Here is a 24,873-nt window from a genome sequence, read left to right on the forward strand (position 1 = left end):
TACTCCTTTTCTTTTTGCGAATACAGACTAACACGGCTGTTACTCTGAAACATGTGTGAAGTGGGTTTCCTAATAGGTAGTTGGGAGAACATTGGCAGCTATGGAGAAAGACTCATTGTCTCCTAATTAGCTACTCCTGGACACCCCAGATCAAAGACCTCTGTATAAAGGACTGACTAAACTTTTCATGACTATGCTTGTTCTGAGCTGAAACTGTAATCAACTTAAGCATAAGAACGGCCGTACTGGGTCAGACCAAATGTCCATCTAGCCCAGCATCCTGTCTTCTGACCGGGACTAATGCCAGGTGCTTCAGAAGCAATAAACAGAACAGGTAATCATCAAGTGATCCATCCCCTGTCGCTCATTCCCAGCTTCTGGCAAACAGAGGCTAGGACACCATCCCTGCCCATCCTGGCTAATAGCCATTGATGGACCTATCCTCCATGAATTTATCTAGCTCTTTTTTGAACCCTGTTATAGTCTTGGCCTTTACAACATCTTCTGGCAAAGAGTTCCACAAACTGACTGTGCGTTGTGTGAAGAAATACTTCCTTTTGTTTGTTTTAAACCTGCTGCCTATTAATTACATTTGGTGACCTCTAGTTCTTGTGTTATGAGAAGGAGTAAATACTTCCTTATTTACTTTTTCCACACTAGCCATGATTTTATAGACCTCTATCATATCTCTCCTAAGTTGTCTCTTTTCCAAGCTGAAAAGTCCCAGTCTTATTAATCTCTCCTCATATGGAAGCTGTTCCATACCCCAGTCACTTTTGTTGCCCTTTTCTGAACCTTTTCCAAGGCCAATATATCTTTGTTGAGATGGGGCGACCACATCTGCAAGAAAACCTCAAGGAAACCTCTTGGGTGAAGATACGAAGGTTGGGGTGAACCATGGTAAGCTTACTAGCATGAGTGTAGATTCTTTTATGTTTTAACGTTTTCTCTGTAGTGCTTTTTCCTTACAAATAAAGTAAGCCTGCATAGGAAGTACTGGGTGATCACTCATAACTGTTGGCAATTACATTGTGTGCTGTCTCCGAGAGGAGACGCAAGCAGGCCTGTTTAGGCGGACTGTGTTTTGCTGGGAAAATCACAGTATAATCCTGGAACTGGGCAGCCTAGAAATACCCTGGTCAGGAGAGAGGGAGATACTTGGCTCCACCCAAGAGCGGTAACTTCTAGGGAGCTAGAAGCCTGAGACTGGGTGTCCTTGCTGTGCCATAGAAAGGAATACAGGTGTAGTTGCCCTGAACTGTGACACCCAGTACTGTAGGCATGAGTAAGGCTAAGATTTAGTCACGGGAATTTTTAGTAAAAGTCATGGACAAGTCACGGTCATTAAACAAAAAATCCACACAAAAAAAGGCCACGACTTTTACTATATAAATACCCGACTAAAACTTAGCTCCTGGGGCTCTGGGCGCTGCTGCTCTCGGGGGGGGGGGGGGCGCCCAGGACACCGCTGCTGTGGGGGCCTGCCTGTGGCTAGCCCCTGCACTGGCCGCAGGGGCTGACTGCCCCCAGCCATCCCTGCTCCGAGATTCCAGGGGCCCTCCCGCTGCTCAGGGGTTCCCTGGGGCTGTCCCCAGGAGAGTAGACATAACATATACATGATGTTCCATGGGCATTTCAAAGTTCCTGTCCAGGGAACAACTTACAAATAAAGTTGAAGATAGATAACCTCAGGCCTAATGAAGGAATTGAACTGCTAGGTTCAGTAAGTCTCTAAAACATAATGGGCCAAATTCAGACTTGGTGTAACTGGGTGCAACCCCCATGGAAGTCTTTTGGACCAAATTAAATGATGGATTTGGAGCCAGATTCTACTAATGGTTACAGTGGTATAACTCTATTGACATAAATGGAATTATTCCAGATTTACACCAGTATACCATTAAGTGGAATCTGGCCCTGAGTGTGAGTGAGTCAACAAATGGATGTAGGTGGCAAGGTAGTGTAACTTGCACTGAACTGGTATTCAGTGTGCATACAAAATGAGTGCAATGAACACGCCAAAAGGAGTGGAAAGGAAGTGGACTTAGGGGAAGCAAGTAATAGGTGGTATTAGATAAAGCAGATCCTCTTTTTTATCTTACTCCCTATAGTTAGTTCCTTTTCCTTCTTTCCCCTTATTTCCTCCTACTTGGCACATCAGTTATATTTGTTATGTTACCCACTGAATGGCAAATTGGTGCCAGTCGTTTCCTGACAATGTGTAATTTATACCGTCTTAAGCAACCCCTGATTTCGATCTAATGGGTATGATCCTGATCTGACTTATCCTGTATTAAAGGTGATTTCAATGGACTACTCCTGATTTACACCACAACAACTTAGATCAGAATCAGGCTGAATTCTTATTTCAGTTAAAATATGGATTTCCCATTACATCTGTACCTCACATTGCTGCTCAAATTGTCAAACAGATTGTATTGCGTACACGAAGACACAAACCATTACTACACAGCATATGAACGCATACCTGGGTTTGGGCACTCGCTCATCAGGAACTGGTGTCCATGTAGAATCTGGAGACTTTTGTTCTTTGAATCTCCCAGTAAATACATTGGCAATGTCAAGCATGTCATAGGCACAGACTGCAGAGCCAGGGATGCTGCAACGTGACATTTCCCAGAAATTGTTACTCATTATGCAGTTATGCATAACATTTTGACTGAAAAACATGCTGCATAGAAGTCTTCCTGTCACAGGCTACTCAGTCCTGAACTTTCTAACCTCCGGGTATTGACAGTAAAAGGCTGCCCCATGCAAAAGTTTGAAATGTACCAATGGGTAGTCAGTCCCTGTCAGCACAACTTTTTTCAAAACTCCCTAAAGAAAGAACGAATTTCAGTAATCTTGCAGAGGGAAAAGAATCTGGAAAACTCTGCTTGCCACTGGTGATATATGAAGAGTAACAGGCGATTCATTTAGTGCCCAGTACTTGGAAATTCAATTTCCTGTAATTCATAATACACTCTCAGTACTGATTCTCACAGCCCCTGCTGTGCCCCAAAAATACAATCTAGAGATAATTCAGAAGTTGGAGCTGATGCATCTCTTTGCTGAAGGACCCCATTAAGATTAAGAGTTGAACAGTATCACACCAGCCTTTCAGGTTCAGATCTCCATCAGGTTTTCCCGTACATTTCTAACTGACTTCCTATACACAGTTAACTCAATCAACTGTAAAGAGTTTGCAGAAACAAACACAGTGTTGCTTACAGCCACTAAAAATTTCAATTAGGACGTTGATTATTTGCATGTAACCGGATAGTAACCATGTCTAAATATAATTACATTCTTATATAAACACTATTGGAAGGGCTTAGAGGTTTCCCTTGGTCCGTGACTTTAAGTTATGAATTATTCATTTATCTACCTTTATTGTTTACACATGAACTCTTGCATTTGTGTCTGACTTCCGCTGCTTGATTTTGATCAGAGCACCAGCTGGCCAAGATTTGTAATCAGGCTTTTGGCTAGTGGACTTTGGCCTTTGAAAGTGGGAACAAAACTATGGGAGGGATACAACAAGACTTAGAAGGGAACGTAAATTATTATAAAATAGTTTTATAAATATTAATGAGAGTTTGTCATTTTAATTTCAAAATGCAACATCCAGAGGGCAAGCAAATGAAACAGAAACAGGGAAACCTCACTAGCCCTGTTTGAAACAAAGGGAGGTAGGTGGTTAGCTCTCCAAAGGGTGGGCTGTCTCCTGGAAGGAGATCTAGTGAAAGGTTGCTAATGTGAGTCTACGGTCTGAAATGTTTTAAAGAGAGAGAGAGCCAAGTTCATCTTGTTGTAGCTTTGATGTAGCTACACCAGGGTGAATTTGGTCCTGAGAGTCTAACTGAGGGTGTCCTAAGTATCTAGGGCTCAATCCTGAAAGATGAAGAGCAATTCCTGCATGTGCTGAGCATCTTCAAGTCCCAGTGAAGTCCCATTGGAGATGGAGGAATTCAGCACTTTAAAGGATTAAGCCCCTAATGAAGGGCCAAAAGCAATTTAACAGTGGGAGGTTTGGTATGGAGAACAAAAGCACCGGCAGAGTTCAACTCCACACTCCCGGCATACTGAAGAGATCCCTGTGGAGGCGGATATGGGCAGGCCAAAGGTCTGGCTATTGAGGATCGCAGCAGGTGCATCCACTTAGCCACCTACTAGCACAGTGGGGGAATAGCAAGCCATATCCAATATTCCCCATGACCCAGTAACAGCTGGACCCAGACCCATTCCCTACTTCTCGCAGGGAGTGAGGACTCCCTTCCTACTAGCCCCTTCTAGTTCCTGTGAACAAAGATATTTTACAAGGCCCTGCTCACTGGATACGAAATTAGCTTTAGCCACTCCATGCATCGACCTGATGTTGCAGTGTTTCCAGCTGCAATGTACATCCTCCCATCCCCTGCAAAAAAGACTTTGCCCACAGGAATAATACTTCACATATTATATGATGGTTTCCAAGTATTATATTCTCATAGATTATTTCCCAGAGCCCACCAAACCTCCCCAACATGCTATAAAATCTCCAGGGCCCAGTGGAGGGGAGGGGCTTTGGACTCTGGCCTTCAGCTGCGGGGCTGGTGGGGAACGGGAGTTTCAGGGCTTTTGCCCTGCAGCAGGGTAGTGGGGCTAGGGCAGAGGTGGACAAACTACGGCCTGTGGGCCACATCCAGCCCGCGGGACCGTCCTGCCTGGCCCTGGAGCTCCTGGCTGGGGAGGCTAGCCCCCCGGCCCCTCCCCTCCCCAACAGCTTCTGTGCAGCGGTGTGGCTGGCTCCGGCCAGGAGGTGGGGTTGTGAGCTCCTGCTGCTCTGAGCGACATGGTAAGGGGGCGGGGAGGGTTGGATAAGGGGCAGGGGGTCCCAGGGGGCAGTCAGGGGATAGGGAGCAGGGGGGGTTGATTAGGGGCGGGGGGTCCTGGGAGGGGGCAGTCAGGGAACAAGGAGCAGGAGGGGTTGGATGGGTCAGGGGATGGGGCAGGGCGGTCATGGGACAGGGAATGGGTGGGGGGGTTGGAGAGGCGTGGGAGTCCCGGGGGCCTGTTAGGGGGTGGATAGGGTTGGGGCAGTCAGGAGGCAGGGAGCAAGGGGGGTTGGATGGGGGTGGAGTCCTGGGGGGCAGTTGGTGGGGGTCTCGGGAGGGGGCAGTCAGGGGACAAGGAGGAGCAGGGGTTGGATGGTTCTGAGGTTCTGAGGGGGGCAGTCGGGGTCGGGAAGTGCAAGGGGGTCGAAAGGGGGTGGGGGCCAGGGTGTTTGGGGAGGCACAACCTGACCTTCCATACAGTTTCACAACCCCGATGTGGCCCTCGGGCCAAAAAGTTTGCCTACCCCTGGGCTAGGGGCGTCTGCTCTGCAGGGTGGCAGGGCTCTGTTCTTCGGCTGCGAGGAAGTGAGTTTCAGGGCTGACGGTTGCAGTAGTAGATACCTTAATGATTACTAACAGCACAACATGGAAAACACTGGAAAACTTTCAGTTTAGAGACAATTCTGATGATACAGCCCACTTACTGGTGCACGCTTTTGATTTTTTATTATTATTTTATTTAGTTGATTTGCATGGAAACAAAATCACCTGCTTCTGTTGCTTAGTTTTTATTTGAAGTCATGTCATTCCACAGCAGCTACTCTAATTTTGTTGTCAGAAGTAGTAATTATACACTGGAGGCCTGATCTTGCTCCCATTTGAAATCAGTGGGAGTTTTGTCATTGACCTAAGAGGGGTCACCCTTTTACTCTAGGTGGGAAATGTACGGCAAGAGCAGATAAACTCCAGCAATAAAGTTAATGTTGCAGCCCCAGTGTCTCCTGTCATATAGAACAGGGAAAAAGAAACAGATCCTCTGGGGCCCTGCAGGAATTTTTCTTTAATTAGAACATTTTTTAACTTTTCCTGAGACCTCAGTAATTAGATGCAGTTACATGTTTTAATAACTCACCGAGCAGCATGTTATAATATACGCTGGTAGCAAATTCTAAACAGATGCCATGGAAAGCCTTTATATGCTGAGCTATAAAATGCAGGTGTTAGAACAACGGTCCCGTTATTATTTATTGTTTGTGTTGTGACAGTGCCATTACCAAGCACAGGCCTCTATTGTGCTAGGTTCTGTACAAACACACAGGAAGACATGTCTATGCACAGAGGCGATCCTGCACCCATGAAATGGGAGAGTTCCTCTCACTTGGCATGCCCGATGCTTTCCTCTCAGAATCCCCTTTAACGGAGCATCATGTGGTTACAGCTCCATTGGCTTAGAAGGGACAGGAAGGTGGCAAGCTGGATCTGGAGTTTTCCAGTTTCTCCCCTACAAACTCATGGTGAGAGCTACAGCAATTAACACAAGATGAGGCTCTGTTAACTTCCACTACTATCCTGTCCACACTTTGGAGCCCTTTTCTGTGAGTGTATGGATGGCCAGGTGGAGACCTTAAGAGAACAGCTGTTCCAGAAGACAGACTGCCAGGGGCTAGCAGGAGTTTGTGGGGTATGGTGGCAGGGTGGAGGCAAGGGACATCTATATGGATCTTGAAGAACCCAGGGCTTCTTCTAGGGATCTGGGAGGGGCAAACCACACTCTGCCAATAGAAGAACGAGTAGGAAACTCTGCTAGTTGGACATTGCAGAGTTTCCTGTCCCCTATGTAAAATTATTCCAGCATAAAGGACAATGAGCTTAATGTATGTGCCCATGTAGCACATGATTTAAAACTTATCTCAAGCATCATATAATGTAATAAACAGTACTAATGTATTTAAAATTGGAAAAATGAGTGCCCATATGTGCATGCTAAATAAAAATTATATTTTAATAGCTACTGCTTCTTGTAGTTTTAAAGTGTAAGTAGAAACTGCAATGAAAAGGCAAAACACATGGTACATATTAAGCACAAGCCAAAAGACTGCTGCATTGGGGTTACCTGTTATAAGGGGTGGAGAAGGTTGCCAAGACAATATTATGGCCATTGATATGGATAACATCCGTAACTGCCTGCAGTATGTTAAAGTAGAAGTGTGAATCGCCAGGAACTGAGCAGTTCAGGCGAGCCTTGAGAAAGGAAGTCCACTGTTTTTCCAGAACTCTCTGAGATCCTCCCATGTCATTCTTGCAAACCTGAGCCACTCTTGGGAAAACTACCTGCAGCAAAGGAAAGAAAATAGAGAAAATGAAATATTTCTTTGATCAGAGAAACTTTATTGGAAGTCTGCCTTAAAAAAATAATAAAAATGACACAGCGAGGTGCTTAATTTAATCCCATGTTTCCATAATCTGTGATAAATAACAAACAGAGGAAAATTCAGCTTTGGAAGAGTGTGCTATAAAAGATAAGGCTGTGGCATTTAATACCCAGCCATAAATCCTCCAGGAGATCAGTTCTCAGCACATATAACCTCATTTCCATACAGACTGCTTAGCTTTCTATTTCCCCAAACAAAAGCACTTTATATGCACAATCCCTGCAACCCACGCTGCCAGCCTCTGGGTTTTGTATCTTCAGTATTCAAAACTATGCAAACCTCGCTGGGCTTGTATTCATACCCTGCACCTTTGTGACCCTGGTCAGCTTTTCTATCTGCTTAGTAGGAAGTCTATTGTGGAAATATCAAAAAATGTTAATCAGAAAGTGTTCAATTGTTCTTTACAATAAGGCAAAGAACAAAATTCCTGCCTTGTTTACTTTGTGCTCCTGACTCTCATCTCCTAAGTACAGCTGCCTCTTTCAAGTAAAAATTTTAACTATTACCTGATACAATGAATTTGTCATTTACTTTGCAGAGTTAGGAAAATAAAAGAGCTTCCAGTATATATTGCCACCATCACGTTGTCTATCCAGACAGTGCAATGTTTCACTGCAACCAACCTTTTGGCTCGAGCAGCAGGATCCTCTCAAAACAATGACCTTGTCATTGTGATTTATGGTTCTCATTTCAAGGTCATTCCTAATAGCACTGGTCTGAGAGCAGTTTTTTCTGAATATTACAAAAGAATCCAAGGCAATTCTCTTACCTTTCCCATACTGTTGTACTCCACTGCTATTTCCCGAAAGAAGAAGTAGATGTAGTCACCATAATCTACTGCCTGGACAAAGTATGGCTCTGTAAACAGACAACACATTCTGTCTATGTGTACACCATATATAAAATAAAAATGAATCAAAGGGCCAGATAAGAGCAAAACATATCATTGCATACCCAAAGAGACAAATTTTTTTGGAGGGGAGGGCGGAGCTTAATTTTCAGCCCTTTCACCCAGACCATGGCTTATCAGATGGGAAACAATGCATGTTGGATGGCTGCAGTGGCTGAAGGCAACGCTGTGGAGAACCAATGCAAGGAAATTACACACTTGCATGCATGCCACTGAAATGATCCCCACTGTGGATTTCTGCAGGAGAATTAGGAAAGGTGAAGATAGTGACACTTTCAAATATGGGCATTGGTAGCTGGTACAAGGGTAGATCCTTATGGCCAAAACCTCACGCATGGAGAGAATAGCAAACCATGCAATTTGCTGTTCCCTAGACTTAGCGATGACAGTAGCATATATAGACTAGCTCCATGGGTACCTGGTATTAACACACACACACACACTGGGCTAATGGTTTCTTCCCTCAACCCCATTATGTTTCAGCATTTTTGCATACAAGCCAAGCCCTTATACCTGAGCTTGGCTCACTGTCTCACTGCCATTCATGATGCATTTATGAGGGTAAGCAGTAACTTTCTTAACAACGCAGGTATTTAGAAATTGCCTAATTCAGCAGCAAAGCAATACAGCACCTACAAACTACAAATTGAAGGCTTTGTGTAATATCCCCAGAATTTTATTTATATTGATGAATCATAATGTTGCAGAACAAATTCTCTGTATCACATAAAACCCTGATTGTTACCTACCACACTCCTAGGAAAGGAGTTGTTTCAGGCACAGCCCAAGAACATTTGTCTCCTATCCCAATCCTGAAAATTACATCTTTTTTACACAATAGAAAGATTCAGGCTTGGAAAGTTGGATGTAATGTATTTGACTGTGGTGGTACTTGAAGTTTCTTTCAGCATCCAGTAACGGGGAGTGGGAAGGAGGAGGGGAGGGAAGAAGGGGAAGGAAGGTAAGTAAATTAGTGTAGGTAAAAGATGTAATTTAGTTTCTTCTCTCTGACAGAAAGCATTGCTGAAATGAAACTGCAGCGAGGTCTCTTAGCAATCCAAGACTCTCATCAGAGATGCAGCTCCCTTTTTTTTCGTTTGTGTACTCACCTTTTAACCATTTTGAGTCATGTTTGACTGTCCGCAGGGTTGGGCTGTCTCCAAGGCTCCGGTAAATGACTGCGTCAATTGCAAGGAAGTCAGTCACTGTGGCAGAATACAGCTTTCCCTCTTGGGGAGTGGGAAAGAAAAAATGGGAGGGAGGAGAAATAATGTAATTATTTTCCTTCATCAATCAAATGAGATGGGACAAATGAAATCATCTCAATCTCTTTGGAATGAAAATTCTGAGCGGGTAACTGGAGTCACAGGCAAACTGAAATGTTCCTCATTTTAAAAATGAAATGGCAATTTCAGACAGATGCACTGGAAAAAGGGCATTCCTAGAAAATGTCCTCTGTTTTACTATATTAGATAAATTGGGACTAGAATGCCCGGCTTCATTGTGGACACCACTACCACAACACCACAGGTAATCTAATGTCACTGGAACAATGGCTGGAAAAGATGGGGTTGTTATCCACAGAACCCAGCAAAATAAATGGATATGAGGGAGACCAATAGAACTGCTGGCTTTTAAACAAGTTTGTCAAACTATGTACTTCTGGAGAGCATTGTTCCTTGATTTTGTTGTGTTAGCTAATTGACACTTAGTATTTCTTCCTTTTTGGTCTTTAATGTGCAAAAAGCTCCCCTCCTTTAAGAGCTCTAGTACAAAAATCATCAGTGTTTGGGATGGCAAAGCAAATATATAACTGTGAAGAGACTGATGAAGGTTCCCTATCCTTTTGGATATCTAATCTATGCTTAGGCACCTTTACCTCTTAAAGAGCATTAGAGGAGGAAAGTTAAGAATGTGCTGTAAACAAGGCACAGCAAGGACAAGAGAGTGAGGCAAAACATCACAAGTTAAAGGAAAGCACTGACAAAGTTTAATTTGATAGCAATTGCAAAATCTGGTCATTGTACCATAGGGCTATTTTATGTTATAAGAAATGTCTTTCACCCATGATAATTCACAGTAACACAAACAATAGAACATTATGCAGATCCAGTAACTCAAATCTCAGTTGTGTCTAAATGAAGTGGGTATGGGCTGCAACCACCTCATTGGGAGCTATAATGGGTATTAGGTTGGAACTTATCGATGCTGGATATATGATAAAGTGGGTGCCCTCTTGTTCAGAGGTTTCTGAACCCTTTTGGCCTACACCTCTGCTTATTTTTAGCTAACAGCAGACAGCATTTCATTTCCCTTCAAGGTTTAAAAAACAGATCAAATCTTTTCATTACCAGGGCAGTAATCTTACTTCTGCACCACGCAACCCCTATCAGATTTTGGCTGTTTAAAAATAGGTCTACTTTCTTAGGCGAAAATAAGTAAGTGTTTTAAAAGAAGACAGTAAAACCAATAAAAAGGCTGAACTTTTCATCTGTGGGTGTCAGAGCTCAACATTAATATAATCACTCTCCTTCCTGCCACATCCCAGTAGGTCTTGTGACCAATCACACTTTACACACACTAACTACAATAGCTGCAAGAAGAGTCATATACACATAAGAGCATCCTACAGATCAAAGTCAGCTGGGCTAGCTCCCTAAACTGTGGCTACTACAAAAGCTTTTCCCAGGGGATCAGACTTTATAACCTATCAAACACAGAATGCTTTTACTAAAGCTGGGCGAATTTACTTGATCCATTCTGTAACAATTTATTTGACAAACTTTACCTCTTATACTGAAAGGTAATAGTCCTGATACACAGAACCTCATTATTCAACTGACTAATTTGTGATAACTTGCACTGTATCTTGCTCCTAGGAACATATCTAAAATGAGTGTACTGTAAGAATGCGTGATCTGTAAGAATGTGTGATCATGCCTATGGCATGGGAATGGTGCCTAATATACAGCAGCTGCTTATATAATACACTTATATTAGTGGAGGCTGTTTCTTTAAAACCCTCTTCCTCTGGAAGCATTTAACTTATTTTGGATTAAAAAAGAGAAGTCAGTAAAAAGAAGGTCACTCCCCAACATCCAGAAAAATCTCTCTAGTTTTGTCCTTACTATAAGTAATGAACAATTCATTGGTACTTTTAAATTAGATGGCACCATTAATTTATACTATGCTGAGTGAGGGCATGCTGCATCCTGCTAGAGAATCTCTCCTTTGTAAAAGACAGCATGTCTGTTCAGACACTGTAGGTGGTACTATGTCTTTTTGGTTACAGCAATGATCTCCACTTAATAGCGCTGATCTGTTTATGAACTTCTACACTCTCAAGTGAATTTCTAACATGTTTTCTAAGAAATAGCTAGTCATTATTTTCTATGTAATAGCAAGATACCTGCTCAAAAAACAGCAGTAATGTTATCCTAGATTGCCAACACACTTTACCATCTACGTTACAGCCAAACCTGAGATGTGGTCACCAGAATTCAAAGTAACAGAAGTGCAAAAATGAAACAATATAATTAGAAATCTATAAAAGGTACCAAAATATCATTTTATAACGAATGGCCCAAATTAAAACCATTAATATGCACTCGCTTTTTAAATTACTGTGACAAACAATAGTTAACTGTATTCTGTTACATGCAGCATAAATCATCATTAAAACGAGATTTCTCTCCTTCCTCTGCCACAGCTGGGAATGATCTGTCAAGATGTTTCTAGTTAAAAAAAACAAAAACCCAGCACTTCTGCTTTTCTTGTTGATGCAGAGAGGAGTGCACTCACAGATATTTTTAAACATCTCTGAACTGACCTTCATTATGAAGGGTACCTTAGTTTTAACCAAATATAGGACCATAGCCTGCTCCCTCTAAAGTCATTATGAGTTTTGTCCTTGGCTTTCACAGAAGCAGAATAGGGTCAGTATTTCTGTCTCACACTGATCTGGCATTATATTATCTCCCTTCTTTTACCATGAACCCAGTAAACATGAATCAGGAAACTGAGGCTTTAGACAATGTTGATTACGGTACCGACATTAATATAGCAGCTTGTGAAGTTTTCTGCACTAATGATTCTGTGTGGCCCCTATTTGAAGTCATTATTCACTTACTGTGCCACATTTTAAATGAGACCTGAAGAAGAGCTCTGTGTAAGCTCGAAAGATTGTCTCTCTCACTAATAGAGGTTTGTCCAATAAAAGATATTACCTCACCCATCTTGTCTCTCACATTCTAAAAGTGTCATTTTGTGTGGGAGGCAAGCAGGACCTGGAAAAAGGGAAGGAATGCGTTATTTCACTTTTCCTTATTTACCTGCGAACAGTGCAACATTGGCATGTTTTGCATCATAAGGGCACCTGGCCATGCCACTGAACTCATCTCCTAGGAACTCCAGCGTCTCCATCTGAAAAAAAAAACAATGGAATCTCTTCAGAATAAAAAATGAAACTTATTACCCAGGACAAAACCTATGACACTATACATTTCAGGGCAGGGAAGAAGTTCCTTTTTATAGCAGTGGTTCGGGCTGTGAGTTAAGAACAGTGCAACATTATAGCATTACATAAAATCAATCTATGAAAGAGTATCCAGTAAGTCAGACATCCTTTAAAGCTTCTCGTTCTTATCCCCACTACATTTTACAAAAGTCTTCAGCTGATAATTTCTCTGTACATGTGTTTCCTGTTGAACTGTAATGGGCTATGTGGTCTGTGGTTCTGGAAAATATTCAAATGTTATCCTCAAAATGATGCAACAGAAGTGCTATTATCCAGAGCAATAGGCTGCAACCCATACAAGTGAGAAGAAAAGCAGAAGGTAATTTTGTATGTGTGCATTTTTCCCCTTCTTAAACTGGTGCACAATCTGGGGTAGTCAAAACTGTGCTATTCTCTTTTCTGATTTGCATGTTGGAAGGACCACTCTCCAGGTGTTCCTGCATACATTGAGCCTGTGTCATATAGCAACCCTCTTACCATCAAGCAAGAATTAATCTGTGTGGTAGTTCTAAAATCTTAGGCTTAAGTGTAACCCCTGGGAAATTAATTCACCACCAGGTACAGGTAATTATACAAATAACCAGTTCAACCTTATGCAGAAGTTCAAGGGGTTTTAGTAAACTACAGGGAAAGGTGCAGATCCCACATGTTTAAGACTCATATATTACAGCTGGTAAGATTACTCAGCAGTGTAGCCCACAGAGCTAGCTTAGCCTTTTATTTTACTTTTCAGTAATGCAAGGAACCTACAGGCCTGTATTCTGTAAGACATTGGCATAAGTAAGTTAGAATAAGTAAAATAGGCCTATGACCCTTAGCATACATAAAATGGCCTGATAGTTACCCTAGATTCTGGGGAATAGCTTGCTCAAGAGAGGGAGTTGGTACATAATACCAGGCAACTGCAGGAACACTGAACTGATACTGGACCTGGATATTTTAGGATACAATTGTTGGCAGATGTCTAACCAACAACTTGCTTGAGCAACAGGTGATGTATATGATAAAGAGGTAAATGGCATTAATATGTTAACCTATAGGATAAATGCACCCCAGTATTATGAGGATGAGGATTTGGACATGGAAGGCTGAGCATCAGAGTAAATATCTGTGTCGTACCCAGGTCCTATAACAGGCTAAGCCACCATGTAGTGGGGGCTAGATTTCCATCCTTTAGCTCTTCATTGTTATCTACCACTGACCTTTGGGTGTTGAGGTTCTGGACCATCAGACTCAATTGGCATGCCAAGGACAGGGCTAGTCCTTTGTCTCTCACCCCCAGAACCCCAAGGAAGGGTTGAGTAAAGAATGTGAGCATATGTAGGAAATGACACCAAAGATATCCCTAATACTGTATTACAGCTATTTGTTTATGTGGTTTGGAGCTTTTTTGTCTTTACTGATTGTTTTAATAAAGCTAGCTAAGGCTTTGCTTTATCCTCAGTGTGTGTCTTTGCCATTCACCCTGAGGTTCCCTACAAGATATTGAACTTGTCAGTTTTAATTCTGTGGAGCCTGATTCTGGGACGTGAACACTATTACCTCCCCCCGCCAGCGCATTCATTAGTATTAATTGGCAATCAATACAATTATTATTAACCATTAAAAAGGATCAGGTTATATCAATAACTTGTATGTAGGGGTAAAATCCTTCTAACATGTTTAAATCACTTCAACAGTACATACTGTATAAATCAAATGCAGAGTTCTGAATCATAGACCATGAAAAATAATCCATCTAGCACCATCAGGCTACCCCAATCAACTTTAAGCTCATATGTTATGAAACCTAACTCATTCAGTGGATGATTTGTCATCATTTGTTTTCTGTCATGTATCTTTTCTGTTAAGACCTTCTGAAGGGAATCAGTTGTGTTTACTCTAGGATGGGAAAGCATTTAAAGTAATGGTGAAAGGAAATGAGCTATGCTCCAGAGCTCCTTCCCTCTGCAAGGAGCACAACATTCCAGGGTCATCTGTATTTTCACTTTACAGTGCTGTGGGATGGCCTTATCTTCCACTTTGCATGTCTCAAGTGCCCTGGTGCCATCTGTAATCCCTGAAATACAGTCAGGGAAAGTCAGTGCAGGTGTCAGAGTGACCTTCTATAGGCCCCAAGAGACATCACCATGCAGGCTCTCAGAGCATAGCAACAGCTGAGGGAATCAGCATGGGCCATATATCATGGGGAATGAAACATCTGCAGAAAGGATCCTCACATTAGGATGCCAAGAAAATCTGTATTAAAATATAGCTTTCCAGCAAAGGGACTCCTAAGAATTTGTTAGAAACATTAATTGTACTGAGCGCTAAGCAATGACAAACAGAAAACTAAACTCAGGACTGGAAACAGGAAACCTGGCTATATGATGTGGATGGGAGGTTAGGGATAAGGGAAGGGAAAAAAAGAGACTTTTTTTTTACTAGACCCATTGTTCTAATTTCAGTACTCCTTATATCAGGTAGCTGCACTATATAATTAACTGGAAATGAGCTTGTCTCTGAAGGAGAAATTTCTTTCACAGAGCTATAGAGAAGACTGTGCTGTTGCTCTGCACCATGTGTTGATGTACCTTCCAGGCTAAAGCCACTGAAGGTGCTAAACCAGCATGGCAGAGGAAGGATGGTGAGAAGTAGGGTAATATTGTGTATCACTGCTGTAGTTGCTTTCCTGACAGTTGAGATCTTCAGTTTGTTTTCAGGACACTTCTTACAATAATTCTGGACCTGATCCTGTACCTTGAAGTAATGGGAGGTTTGCCATTGACAACTAAATGAGCAAGAGTAGGCTTTTTATCAGTAGTAACTGAATCCTCTTCCTCTCCAAAGAAAGGTTAGAAATGCACCTTGTGACAAAGGCAGATTCTAAAAGAGTGCACTGCTCTTAGGCTGAATACTAAGGCCCTGATCTAACTCCCATTAAAGAAACTGGAAAAACTCCTATTGATTTCAGTAGGGTCTGGATCAGGGCCTATAACCCTACTCCTCAGACAGTGGACAAAGGTTGAATAAATGGCTTTGCATGCATGCAGAAACACTGGCACAGAATTGGGCTGAGGGAAGGAATCTTCAGCTCCAACATGTGTTTTATTAGCAGGGCTGATGGGTAGCTATTTAGTGCAGCCTGCTCCTAATCTCTATATGATGTTTTGACCTTGTAAATGCCCCATTTCTTTTCCCCCTCTGCATTTCCCTGTAGCAGTCTGCTACTGAAATCACTTTCACAGAATGAAGGAGCGTGTAGAATCCTGCACAGGTTCCCTACTAATTGGGTCCCCAAATACCAGTACAGCAAAAAATGCAGTTTCCACTATACTAAGCCTGTAAGTGTCTAGGCAAGTATCTTTGGGATTGGGCACAACACAACAGACAGATTCAAAATGTTTTATGGATAAGAAATCCTCAGCATCAGGCCTGTACTTTGAGATGCATAGTAAACTTTTTACTTAAGAAAGTTCAAGGGACTAGCCCATATTTTTTCAGTGAGCTGTAAGTTATTGTTCAAGACAACTGTGAAGGATAAGCTCAAGTAGCAATATACTTTTACGTGTAGGGGTTGCAAAGAGGTGTCTATGTCAATCCAGGCAAATCATAGAAACCCAATCAAGATTCCACATGTAAAATGCTGAAGAAGTCAAACAAGTGAAGATAAACTCTGTAATGCTGAATGATACATTTTGTGCTGCCAACTACACAGTCAAAATAAATTGCTAAATTTCTCAGAGCACAGCTGCAATCTCCTAAACACAACACCTACCTTATAATTCCTGCAAGAAGGGTTGAAGGCATTTGTTCCACAGATAAATAAGGTATCATCATTTCGTTTCAGGAGGACTTTAATAAAATTATGACACTCATCCTGAAGAAAAATAATAAAAAGTATTTTACCCAATATATTACAAATGTTTGGCTTTATTCTTGTGCCATGATCTTTCATTGTCAGGGCTAAAATGAAGCTGGCTAGTAGCCACTGTGACATTCTGGGCTTTAGTTTCACAATTTTTTGACTGATAGTGAACAAGACAATGACTTTTCATTCTATTTGTTTCATCATAGTTGCTAGGAACTGAGGACATTTTATTTACAGTTCAGATTTCATTATTGTTCATGAATTTTGTTTGAATTTTGTTGCTTTAATCAAGACTGAGGACCTTTCCGATATATTGCTGTAAGACAACAGTAACATTAATTAATTCAGTGCAGTGCACTAAAGTAAAACTGATGGAAATCAGGTCCAGAAACTCTGGGCCTGATTGTGAGCTGACTAATGTTAGTCAGTGTTTGCACTAGTGTAAAATTGGGGTGAGATCAGGATCAGTTCTTCTGCATCTACAAACACACACTTTGTATTATGGCTTTTTATGAGCTCTTCAGTTAACTCCCAGTGGAGAATGGACAACAGTGTTTAGCTATAGGAGGCCGCATTAAGCAATGTCAGTACACCTAGCACTGTGTCCATAATTCCCACTGCTTCTAAGTATTTCATGATGTTACTGCAGCTGCTGTCGTAATGTTTCATCACATTAAAAGCAAACTATTTTTGCAAATTAAAGACTTCAGTAAGTTGATGGAAAAAGCAATTACTAGCAAAGAAGTGAATGGCATGATCCATTCCACATCACAGAGAGCAGTCTGAGATAATAGTTAAGAAACTAAACTAAAGTGGCAGCTGCAGGAGAAATGAAAATTGCCTACCTTATGTTTTCCCTTCATTCTGCATGTGTCTACATCAGCCTGTCTAGATTTCCATGTCAGTTTCTGCAAGGATCAAGAAAGAAATCAATTAGTGCCCAGAGGTTGTTGCATTTGATTTCAGAAGTAAGAGTTCCCTAGGGGAGACTAGCTGCTGAACATATATTTATTGAAAACTTTCGGCACCCTTTCTCCATGATTAATTCACCAGAACAATGAAAGATCAGTGATGTGGAACATTCACTTAATTTTCTGTTGCTATCTATTCATTAAACAAAAAACCCATCTCACCTTCTAAAGCCTGCAAAAATGTGAATTTAGCAATCTGCCAACTTTTTAAAATATATGCACTTTAAGAAAAGACTTTTCTTTTCTCATTATTTCTTTTAATTTGATGTTGTTTTGCAAAGCAAATTGTTGCAAATGGACTATAAACTCATTAGTTATCAAGCCAAATAATATGCATTGGCACAGTCCAGTTCAGATGAGCAAAGAAATCTAATTCAGGCTATTCTTTTCACTTCATATTAGCTAATAAATTCAGAGATCCTCTAGCTATCAAAGCACTAAAGGTTTTATTTTCTAACATTGTTTCCCTGGAATGGTTATAGGTAAATCCCACATTGGATTTTCGTTCCTCTATGAATGGGAATCTAGATACACCACGTTATGAAGTTAGCAAATGTTAAACTTTCCAAGCAGCTGAGTTATAGAGTCATAGAGTTTAAGGCCAGAAGGGACCACCAAATCATTTAATCTGACTACCTGTATATCACAGGCCACCAATACCACCCAGCACCTGCACACTAACCCAACAACTGAAATTAAAGCAAAGTATTACTGCCCACAGGAGACTAGACTATTATGTGCCAGAGGCAGAGAATGGGGGGCATGGGAGGTGCACCAATGCCTTAGGCCCCATGCCAGGGCAGGGAATTAAGTGTGATACACCTGGGTGATCTCTGCAGGTGACCCACACCTTACACTGCAGAGGAAGACAAAAAAACCCAAAGATCATGGACAAGCTGACCTGGGGGAAAATTTCTTCCCGACCCCACATACGGCCACCAGTTAGACCAGAGGTGGGCAAACTATGGCCCGTGGGCCACATCCAGCCCGTGGGACCGTCCTGCCCGGCCCCTGAGCTCCTGGCAAGGGAGGCTAGTCCCCGGCCCTCCCCTGCTGTTCCCCCTCCCCCGCAGGCTTACCTTGCCACGCCGCCAGCGCAATGCTCTGGGCAGCGTGGCTGCAGAGCCCAGCCTGACCCGGTGCTCTGTGCTGCACGGTGTGGCTGCCTGTCCTGGTGCAGCCGCGCTGCCAGCCACCGGTGTTCCAGGCAGCACAGTAAGGGGGTAGGGAGCAGGGGAGTTCATGAGGGGGATGGTCAGGGGCTAGGGGTGTGGATAGGGGTCAGGGTGGTCAGAGGGTGGGGAACAGAGGGGTTGAATGGGGGCAGAGGTTCAAGGGGGGCAGTCAGGAAGGAGAGGAGGGGTTGGATGGGGTGGCGGGGGGCAGTCAGGGGTGAGGGTTCTGGGGGAAGTCAGGGGACAGGGAGCCAGGGGGGTGGATGGGGCAGGGGTCCCGCGGGAGGGGGACAGTCAGGAAGGAGGGGGGTCGCATGGGGCGGGGGGGGAAGTTAGGGTCGGGGGGCAGTTAGGGGCAGAGGGTCCGGGGGCAGTCAGGGAGAAGGGGTGGTTGGATGGGTCAGGGATCCCGGGGGGGGCATTCAGGAAGGAGAGGTGGGGGCTGGATGGGGCGGCAGGGGGGGTCCAGGGACCAAGAGTGGGGGGGTGGATGGGGCAGGGGTCCCCAGGGGGCTGCCAGGGAACAGGGGGCATTGGATGGTGCAGAAGTCTGGGGAGGGGCGTCAGGGGGCAAGAAGCGGGGGGGGGGGAGTCGGATACGGGGTGGGGGCCAGGTGACGTCTGGCTGTTTGGGGAGGCACAGCCTCCCCTAACCGGCCCTCCATACAATTTCAGAAACCCGATGCGGCCCTCAGGCCAAAAAGTTTGCTCGCCCCGAGTTAGGCCTTGGACTGAGTGTATTAGATTTGAATAATTATAGTAAAATGTCATTAAAAAGTCCCTAGCTTAAAATACTAACACCCTTATAACAATAATAATGGCTTCGAGCCAACAACTCCATTTAATGAATTGAGTTAGTGCTCATTTATTAAACAGTCCTTCGCTAAAACATTTTTCATGGATGTAAGCATGAGCAGCGGGTATAATGGCTGGGGAAGGCTGTGCTTCCTGAAACAGCCCCACGTGGCCTTGCCCATGCTCCACCCTGAGGTTCCCTCCTTCTTGCCCTTCCCTCTTGGCCCCAGCCCAGCCCAAGGCTGGAGGCACTCAGGCGGCTCGGGCTTGGTAGGGGAGGCTGGTGGCCGCTGGCAGGAGCTCTGGGCTTCAGCAGGGGAAGGAGGGGGGGAGAGGTGGGGCCTCAGGCAGAAGGGGTGGGCCGGATCAGGGGCTAACATCCCGAGCCCGTGGTTCATCTACTGCCCATGGATGTAACGCTAGTTTTTCTTTCCTTTGCTGCTCTGTGACCTCATTTTAGTATGAGTATCATGTCATAAGCTCATGTATGGCATCATTCATGGATTTAACATGCCCATTTTTCCTTTCCTGGGGTGAAATTCACCCCGGTGAACTATGAATACTATATATTGCATATAGGGTATGCCATGTGCCAATCAGTATGACGAAACTGGTGGGAGGTCATGTCTAGAAACATTCACACAATACAGAGGAGATCAATGCAAGAAAAACTATTCCCTTTTTGGATATAATTTCCCATAAATGTAATGTGGTTTTTCTTACAACACTTTATAGCATGATGTTATAATAAGATTTTATTTACTGCATACTTGCTTGACTGACTAAAAATTATGTATATGAAAATATATAAGTAGACTTTTCCTTTTATGATGAGAGTTTTAGTATTCTTAATTGGTATAGTATAGCAATTATAAAAAGCTACATAATATCAATGAATAGATGTTTGATGGATTCCAGGGAGCTCAGTATATTTCGGTACTAGCTGCTTATCAAGCTAGCTAAATCGCTCATAAGAAATTCACAGAGGTCATGACTGCTATTCCAGCTTTCCCTATATATGACTAGCAATTCTACCTTACTTGATTAGTACAATTTTTACAGCAATGCTGGAAAGCTGTTTGAAACAATGCCCATTTCCTATTTATTCTCTGTTCTTCCTAGTTTCTTTAGTTTCAAGATGATAAAAAGCAACTTACTTTGCTAAAATAAATTTCTTCTGTATGTGATGTGTCCATATCAACAGTATAAATATGGTCCCTGTAAACAAAGGTAAATCAATGCAAAGTCAAAAGCACTAGTCAGTTTATTTTATATAATAAAAAAAAAAGAACAGACACTATACAAGAGAACACTACTGATTGCTTGGTCTGCTTCTACTGAGAATGCACCACTGTACATAAACTGCTTTGCTTTTCAATAAGAAAGAAGAGAAATTCTAAAAACTAACTCAAGTTTCTTTCCAGTAACAGCTTATTTGTATGAATGAGCTTTAAGAAAGGGGGCTAGTTCCACATCCTCTAGGGGCTGGTGGGCAGATGTTTTTGTGCATCTTTATATCAGCTGCAATCCTATTTAGGCAACCGTTACCAGCTTCCTGGGATGGTTTTCAGTATGCCATTCTTAGTCAGCCAGGGTTAAAAAAAGGTTAATGCGTTTTTTTTTTTAAATTATACCTCCAACCTCAGCTGTAATGATTTGATTGACAATCTGGAAAGGAAAAAATTGACAGCAACAAAATTGTTTCCAGAAATTATTCTTCTCTTCACACGCTGATGGCCAAATTAAACTCTAAAATTCACCCTCAAAAAAAGTTTACATCTCGCCTGTGCTCACCTTCCTATTTTGCTGAGAACCTGGTTTTCTCTACAATTAGCTACCAATCTTCCCTGCACAAGGGGAAACAGACTCAGAAAGTCAGGTGGGGGGACATTTTTAAGCAGTCCCCTTCTGTGTGAGTGGCGCACAGAGACATTTTTGACTGGGGCACAGAATTAAAAAAGAAAACAAAACACCTGAAAGAGCCACACCAAATTGTGCAGGAGGGGTGAAAAACACCCAACATCTCATTTTTCCTTGAAATAACAATGACTTTTTCAAAAATGTGGGAAGTCTTGTGGCTAGAAAACGATTCATAGCTTTAAAAGGGGGCTATATAGGAGTCTGTTGAAAGTAGGATACAGACTGTTTCCATTTTAGAAGCCTCTGCTGTCAAGACTAGCTCCATTTTATCGAGTTTGAGGGAAACAATATTAGCTTCTAACTAAAGCAGACAGAAAACAGTCTTTGCTGTAAAATGAAAATAAGAAACACTTCTCTCACATGGAGAAAAGAGGCAGCATTGTTAATAGAAACTGGCTTTAAAAAAAAATTTGTCTGCCACTGCAGTTGAGGCAGTTTGCTTTGTAAGATGCCAAACTGAGGAGGTTTTTTTTCTCCCTCAGTCTTCAATACAAACCAGAACTGTCATTTATTTTCAAGACGGGTTTAATGCCTTATTATTTGCTTGTCTTTACTGGCGGAGCTATGGTCAGGGTCAGTGGCAGAATAAAATTACATATTAGCATATCAGCTTTATAGACGGTGATGTTACTTCCTTTTTTATATATACATATTCAAAGTTTCAGTTGGTGGAAACCAAGAATCTGAATTGTAAATTGACTGATTATTATGCACTGGCAACACCTGAAAAAGTGTTCTGATTGGCCCCCTTCTGGCACAGCTCTTTACATTAATTATCATTTTAGTGTTGAGGATTTCTTTTTAAAAAGACAAACTAGCAACAACAAAAACCCAGTAAAAGTAAATGGGTGAAATTCAGAGAGAGGCTTGTGTCACTTAGCATCACTCACATCATGGCTCTTCTGAGCGACTTAAGTGACTAAGCAACTTACTTTCTGGCTTGCCAAAGTGTCCTAGGAGAATTCAGACACCAAGTTGTGGAATTATGTCAATGAAACCTGATTTCAGGATAACTAAAACCATTTCCACATGCTGTATCTAATGCACAGTTGCCCAGTGTTGGCAAAAATTAAAAGAACTGTCTATAGATACTATAGATACTAATGGACTGTTTTGCCCTCTCTTCCCCAATACTGCCTACTGGCTGTGGTATGTGTATAGTTCTCTGCTAATTAAATTATTCTAACACAAACTGACTTAATCCTACTGCTTCCGTTTTCCCACCTCCAGTCAGCAGAACTGAATTTTGTTGCCATGGTATAATCTTGTGGAGGAAGGGAATTTAAATAATGCTGCTGGCTGTGCATGACCCTTGGCCATGTCAGTGCAATGTCTGGAAATGTGTAAATGCACTCTGGTACTGCTGGGGCTCAATGAACCATTCTGTGCATACATATGGGAGGTGACAGATCATGGGAACAAAAGCAACCACCAAACAAGTCAGCAGGAAGAGATGACACAGTGAACTCCAGGAAAGGTGTGTGCAAACCTGTACCCTCTGAGGGAAGAAGAAAATGCTGCTATTCTGTTACATATCCAGAGGGACAGCTCAGGGGCAACATTTCAGAAAAACTCAGCTGGGGGTAAGAGATGGGAAAAGTTGTGACAGCATAGAACATAATTTATGATTGTATTGTACTCTGCAAAGTTGGGGGAGGGGCAAAAAGTGGAAGATATTCTGGAGCATATAGGCCTAGGATAAGTCTGAGGGGAGCAAACTAAGGTCTGGATGGGCAACTGCACCGCTTGTCCCATAGCAAATGATGCCCCTGGGACAGATGCTCAGCTGATGTAAATTGGTGTACTACTCTAGTCTCATTAACTTCAGTGAAGCTATGCTAATTTACATCAGCTTAATATCCAGCTCATAATTTGCACTGAAATCTTTCCAAACCCATAAAAAGTGTTTAATAATAGTTAGTACAAAATTCTTATATACATCCCCATATCTTATTTGACAAAATAGGCAACTGACAAACAGATTTTGTTCTATGCCAGACATGTTGTAATAAATTGTTAGCTGTCGCTGAAATCAGTTTGTCCTTTTTTCCAAGGAAATTAACTGCAAAACTAACAGTGAGCACTGGATTTTCTCAAAAACCTCAGTGTTTAATCATGTGTTTTGATTGCTTTTCAGATAATTGGGTACAAATGTAAACTTAGTATCACTATATTTAGACACCTACAAAACAACTTAAAAGAAGCATCTGATATGATACTAAGGGATTTATGCTAAATACAGTTTCAATTAATCCTGTTATGAAGCTCTTTGATAAACACTTTTGACTGTGTTCACATTTGCTTCAGTCTCTCAGTTTATTGCCCCCATTAGTGTTACAGATATAAACTTTCACTCACACTAATTATGGAAAGATTACTCATTTTTGAAAGTTTCTCACTTGAAGATAAAAATGACCTTGTGAATTTTAACTTTTATCACATAGGCTTCTCAACCTAGCAGGGATTTTTTTCCAGTAATATTCTGAGGAGGAAAATAATCTACGTAACAGTTTTTCAGTTACTGGAGCAAAGAAAAGTTTAAGAAGATTTTTTGTGCTCGTGTAAGTAAAAATGGATTACATCTTTCTGTTCTTTTTGCAGGTCATTTGTCCCCAATAATGTCAAAGCATTTCTCTATTTGAATATAATATAATATTTTATCTATACACATTCACATACACTCAAACACAAATATGGTATATATTACACATACACAGATTAAGGAGCTAATTCATTTTTTAAAATGAGCTGTGATTTGTGAATGGTAATTTGCCATCATGAAAAGTTCAAATTCTTTTTCAGACTGTAGCATCAGAGTGCAGCGGAGGCATGTAGCTTGCTGATTACAAGTTAATATTTTCATCAACATTTTAGTCTGCGAATAATGTTTGGATATTTTAATCCACCAAGCAGATTTGCCTTAGTGCTTGTCAGTTCTAATTGTCACACTGCAAATAACCTGCCAATTTAAAAAAGAAAACAAACACACACAAAAAGAAAAAAAAATAAGGGAATTCCCCCATGAAAAATTACATTAAGGAGTAAATCCTGCCATCCCTCTGGCTCCCCCACATGCACATAATCACACAGGTACTATGTTTTCATGGGAAGGTGAAGAGTGGAGCATTCTCCCTGAGAGACTCTGCACAGTCTCTGTGTCATCGAGCCAAGTTCCACACTTCTCTGAAGAATAATCGAAGGTGAAGTTGTACGGTGGGAGGCATGGCCAGTGGGTGCATGCATAACATGGATCCTGTTGCCCAAAATACTACATGGGGCAGCATAAAGCACATCCATTGCACCCACTGCAAAACATAGAGTAGAAACTGTCCCCTGTTTGGGCAGTGTACGAGGTGCTATAGCAATGCTATAGAGGCTGACGCTGAGGATTCTAGTCCTCTGCCTGGGCTGTACTACCATCTATTTATTTGGGCTGGGCACTCTTTCCCCGGATTTGTCCTCTAATGACAATTAAAGGCTGGCCTGG

The 24,873-nt window shown here is 42.1% G+C and overlaps 1 protein-coding gene across 7 annotated transcripts in view; it reads right to left on the reverse strand.

Annotated features, from left to right (window-relative positions):
- The window catches only part of SEMA6A (semaphorin 6A), a 131,833-nt gene that overhangs the window by 40,446 nt on the left and 66,514 nt on the right, over positions 1-24,873 (reverse strand). For all 7 annotated transcript variants that reach the window (XM_073344767.2, XM_073344764.2, XM_073344768.2 and 4 more), the window contains exons 4-11: positions 20,624-20,684; positions 17,371-17,433; positions 16,433-16,534; positions 12,491-12,581; positions 9,269-9,388; positions 8,019-8,107; positions 6,931-7,148; positions 2,489-2,620 (exon numbers count right to left, since the gene is read on the reverse strand). In XM_073344767.2, coding sequence (XP_073200868.1) covers positions 2,489-2,620; positions 6,931-7,148; positions 8,019-8,107; positions 9,269-9,388; positions 12,491-12,581; positions 16,433-16,534; positions 17,371-17,433; positions 20,624-20,684 — 876 coding nt within the window. The remainder of the gene's footprint in view (positions 1-2,488; positions 2,621-6,930; positions 7,149-8,018; positions 8,108-9,268; positions 9,389-12,490; positions 12,582-16,432; positions 16,535-17,370; positions 17,434-20,623; positions 20,685-24,873) is intronic.

The sequence above is a fragment of the Lepidochelys kempii genome, chromosome 5 (genome assembly GCF_965140285.1).
Source record: "Lepidochelys kempii isolate rLepKem1 chromosome 5, rLepKem1.hap1, whole genome shotgun sequence".
Classification (NCBI taxonomy): Eukaryota; Metazoa; Chordata; order Testudines; family Cheloniidae; genus Lepidochelys; species Lepidochelys kempii.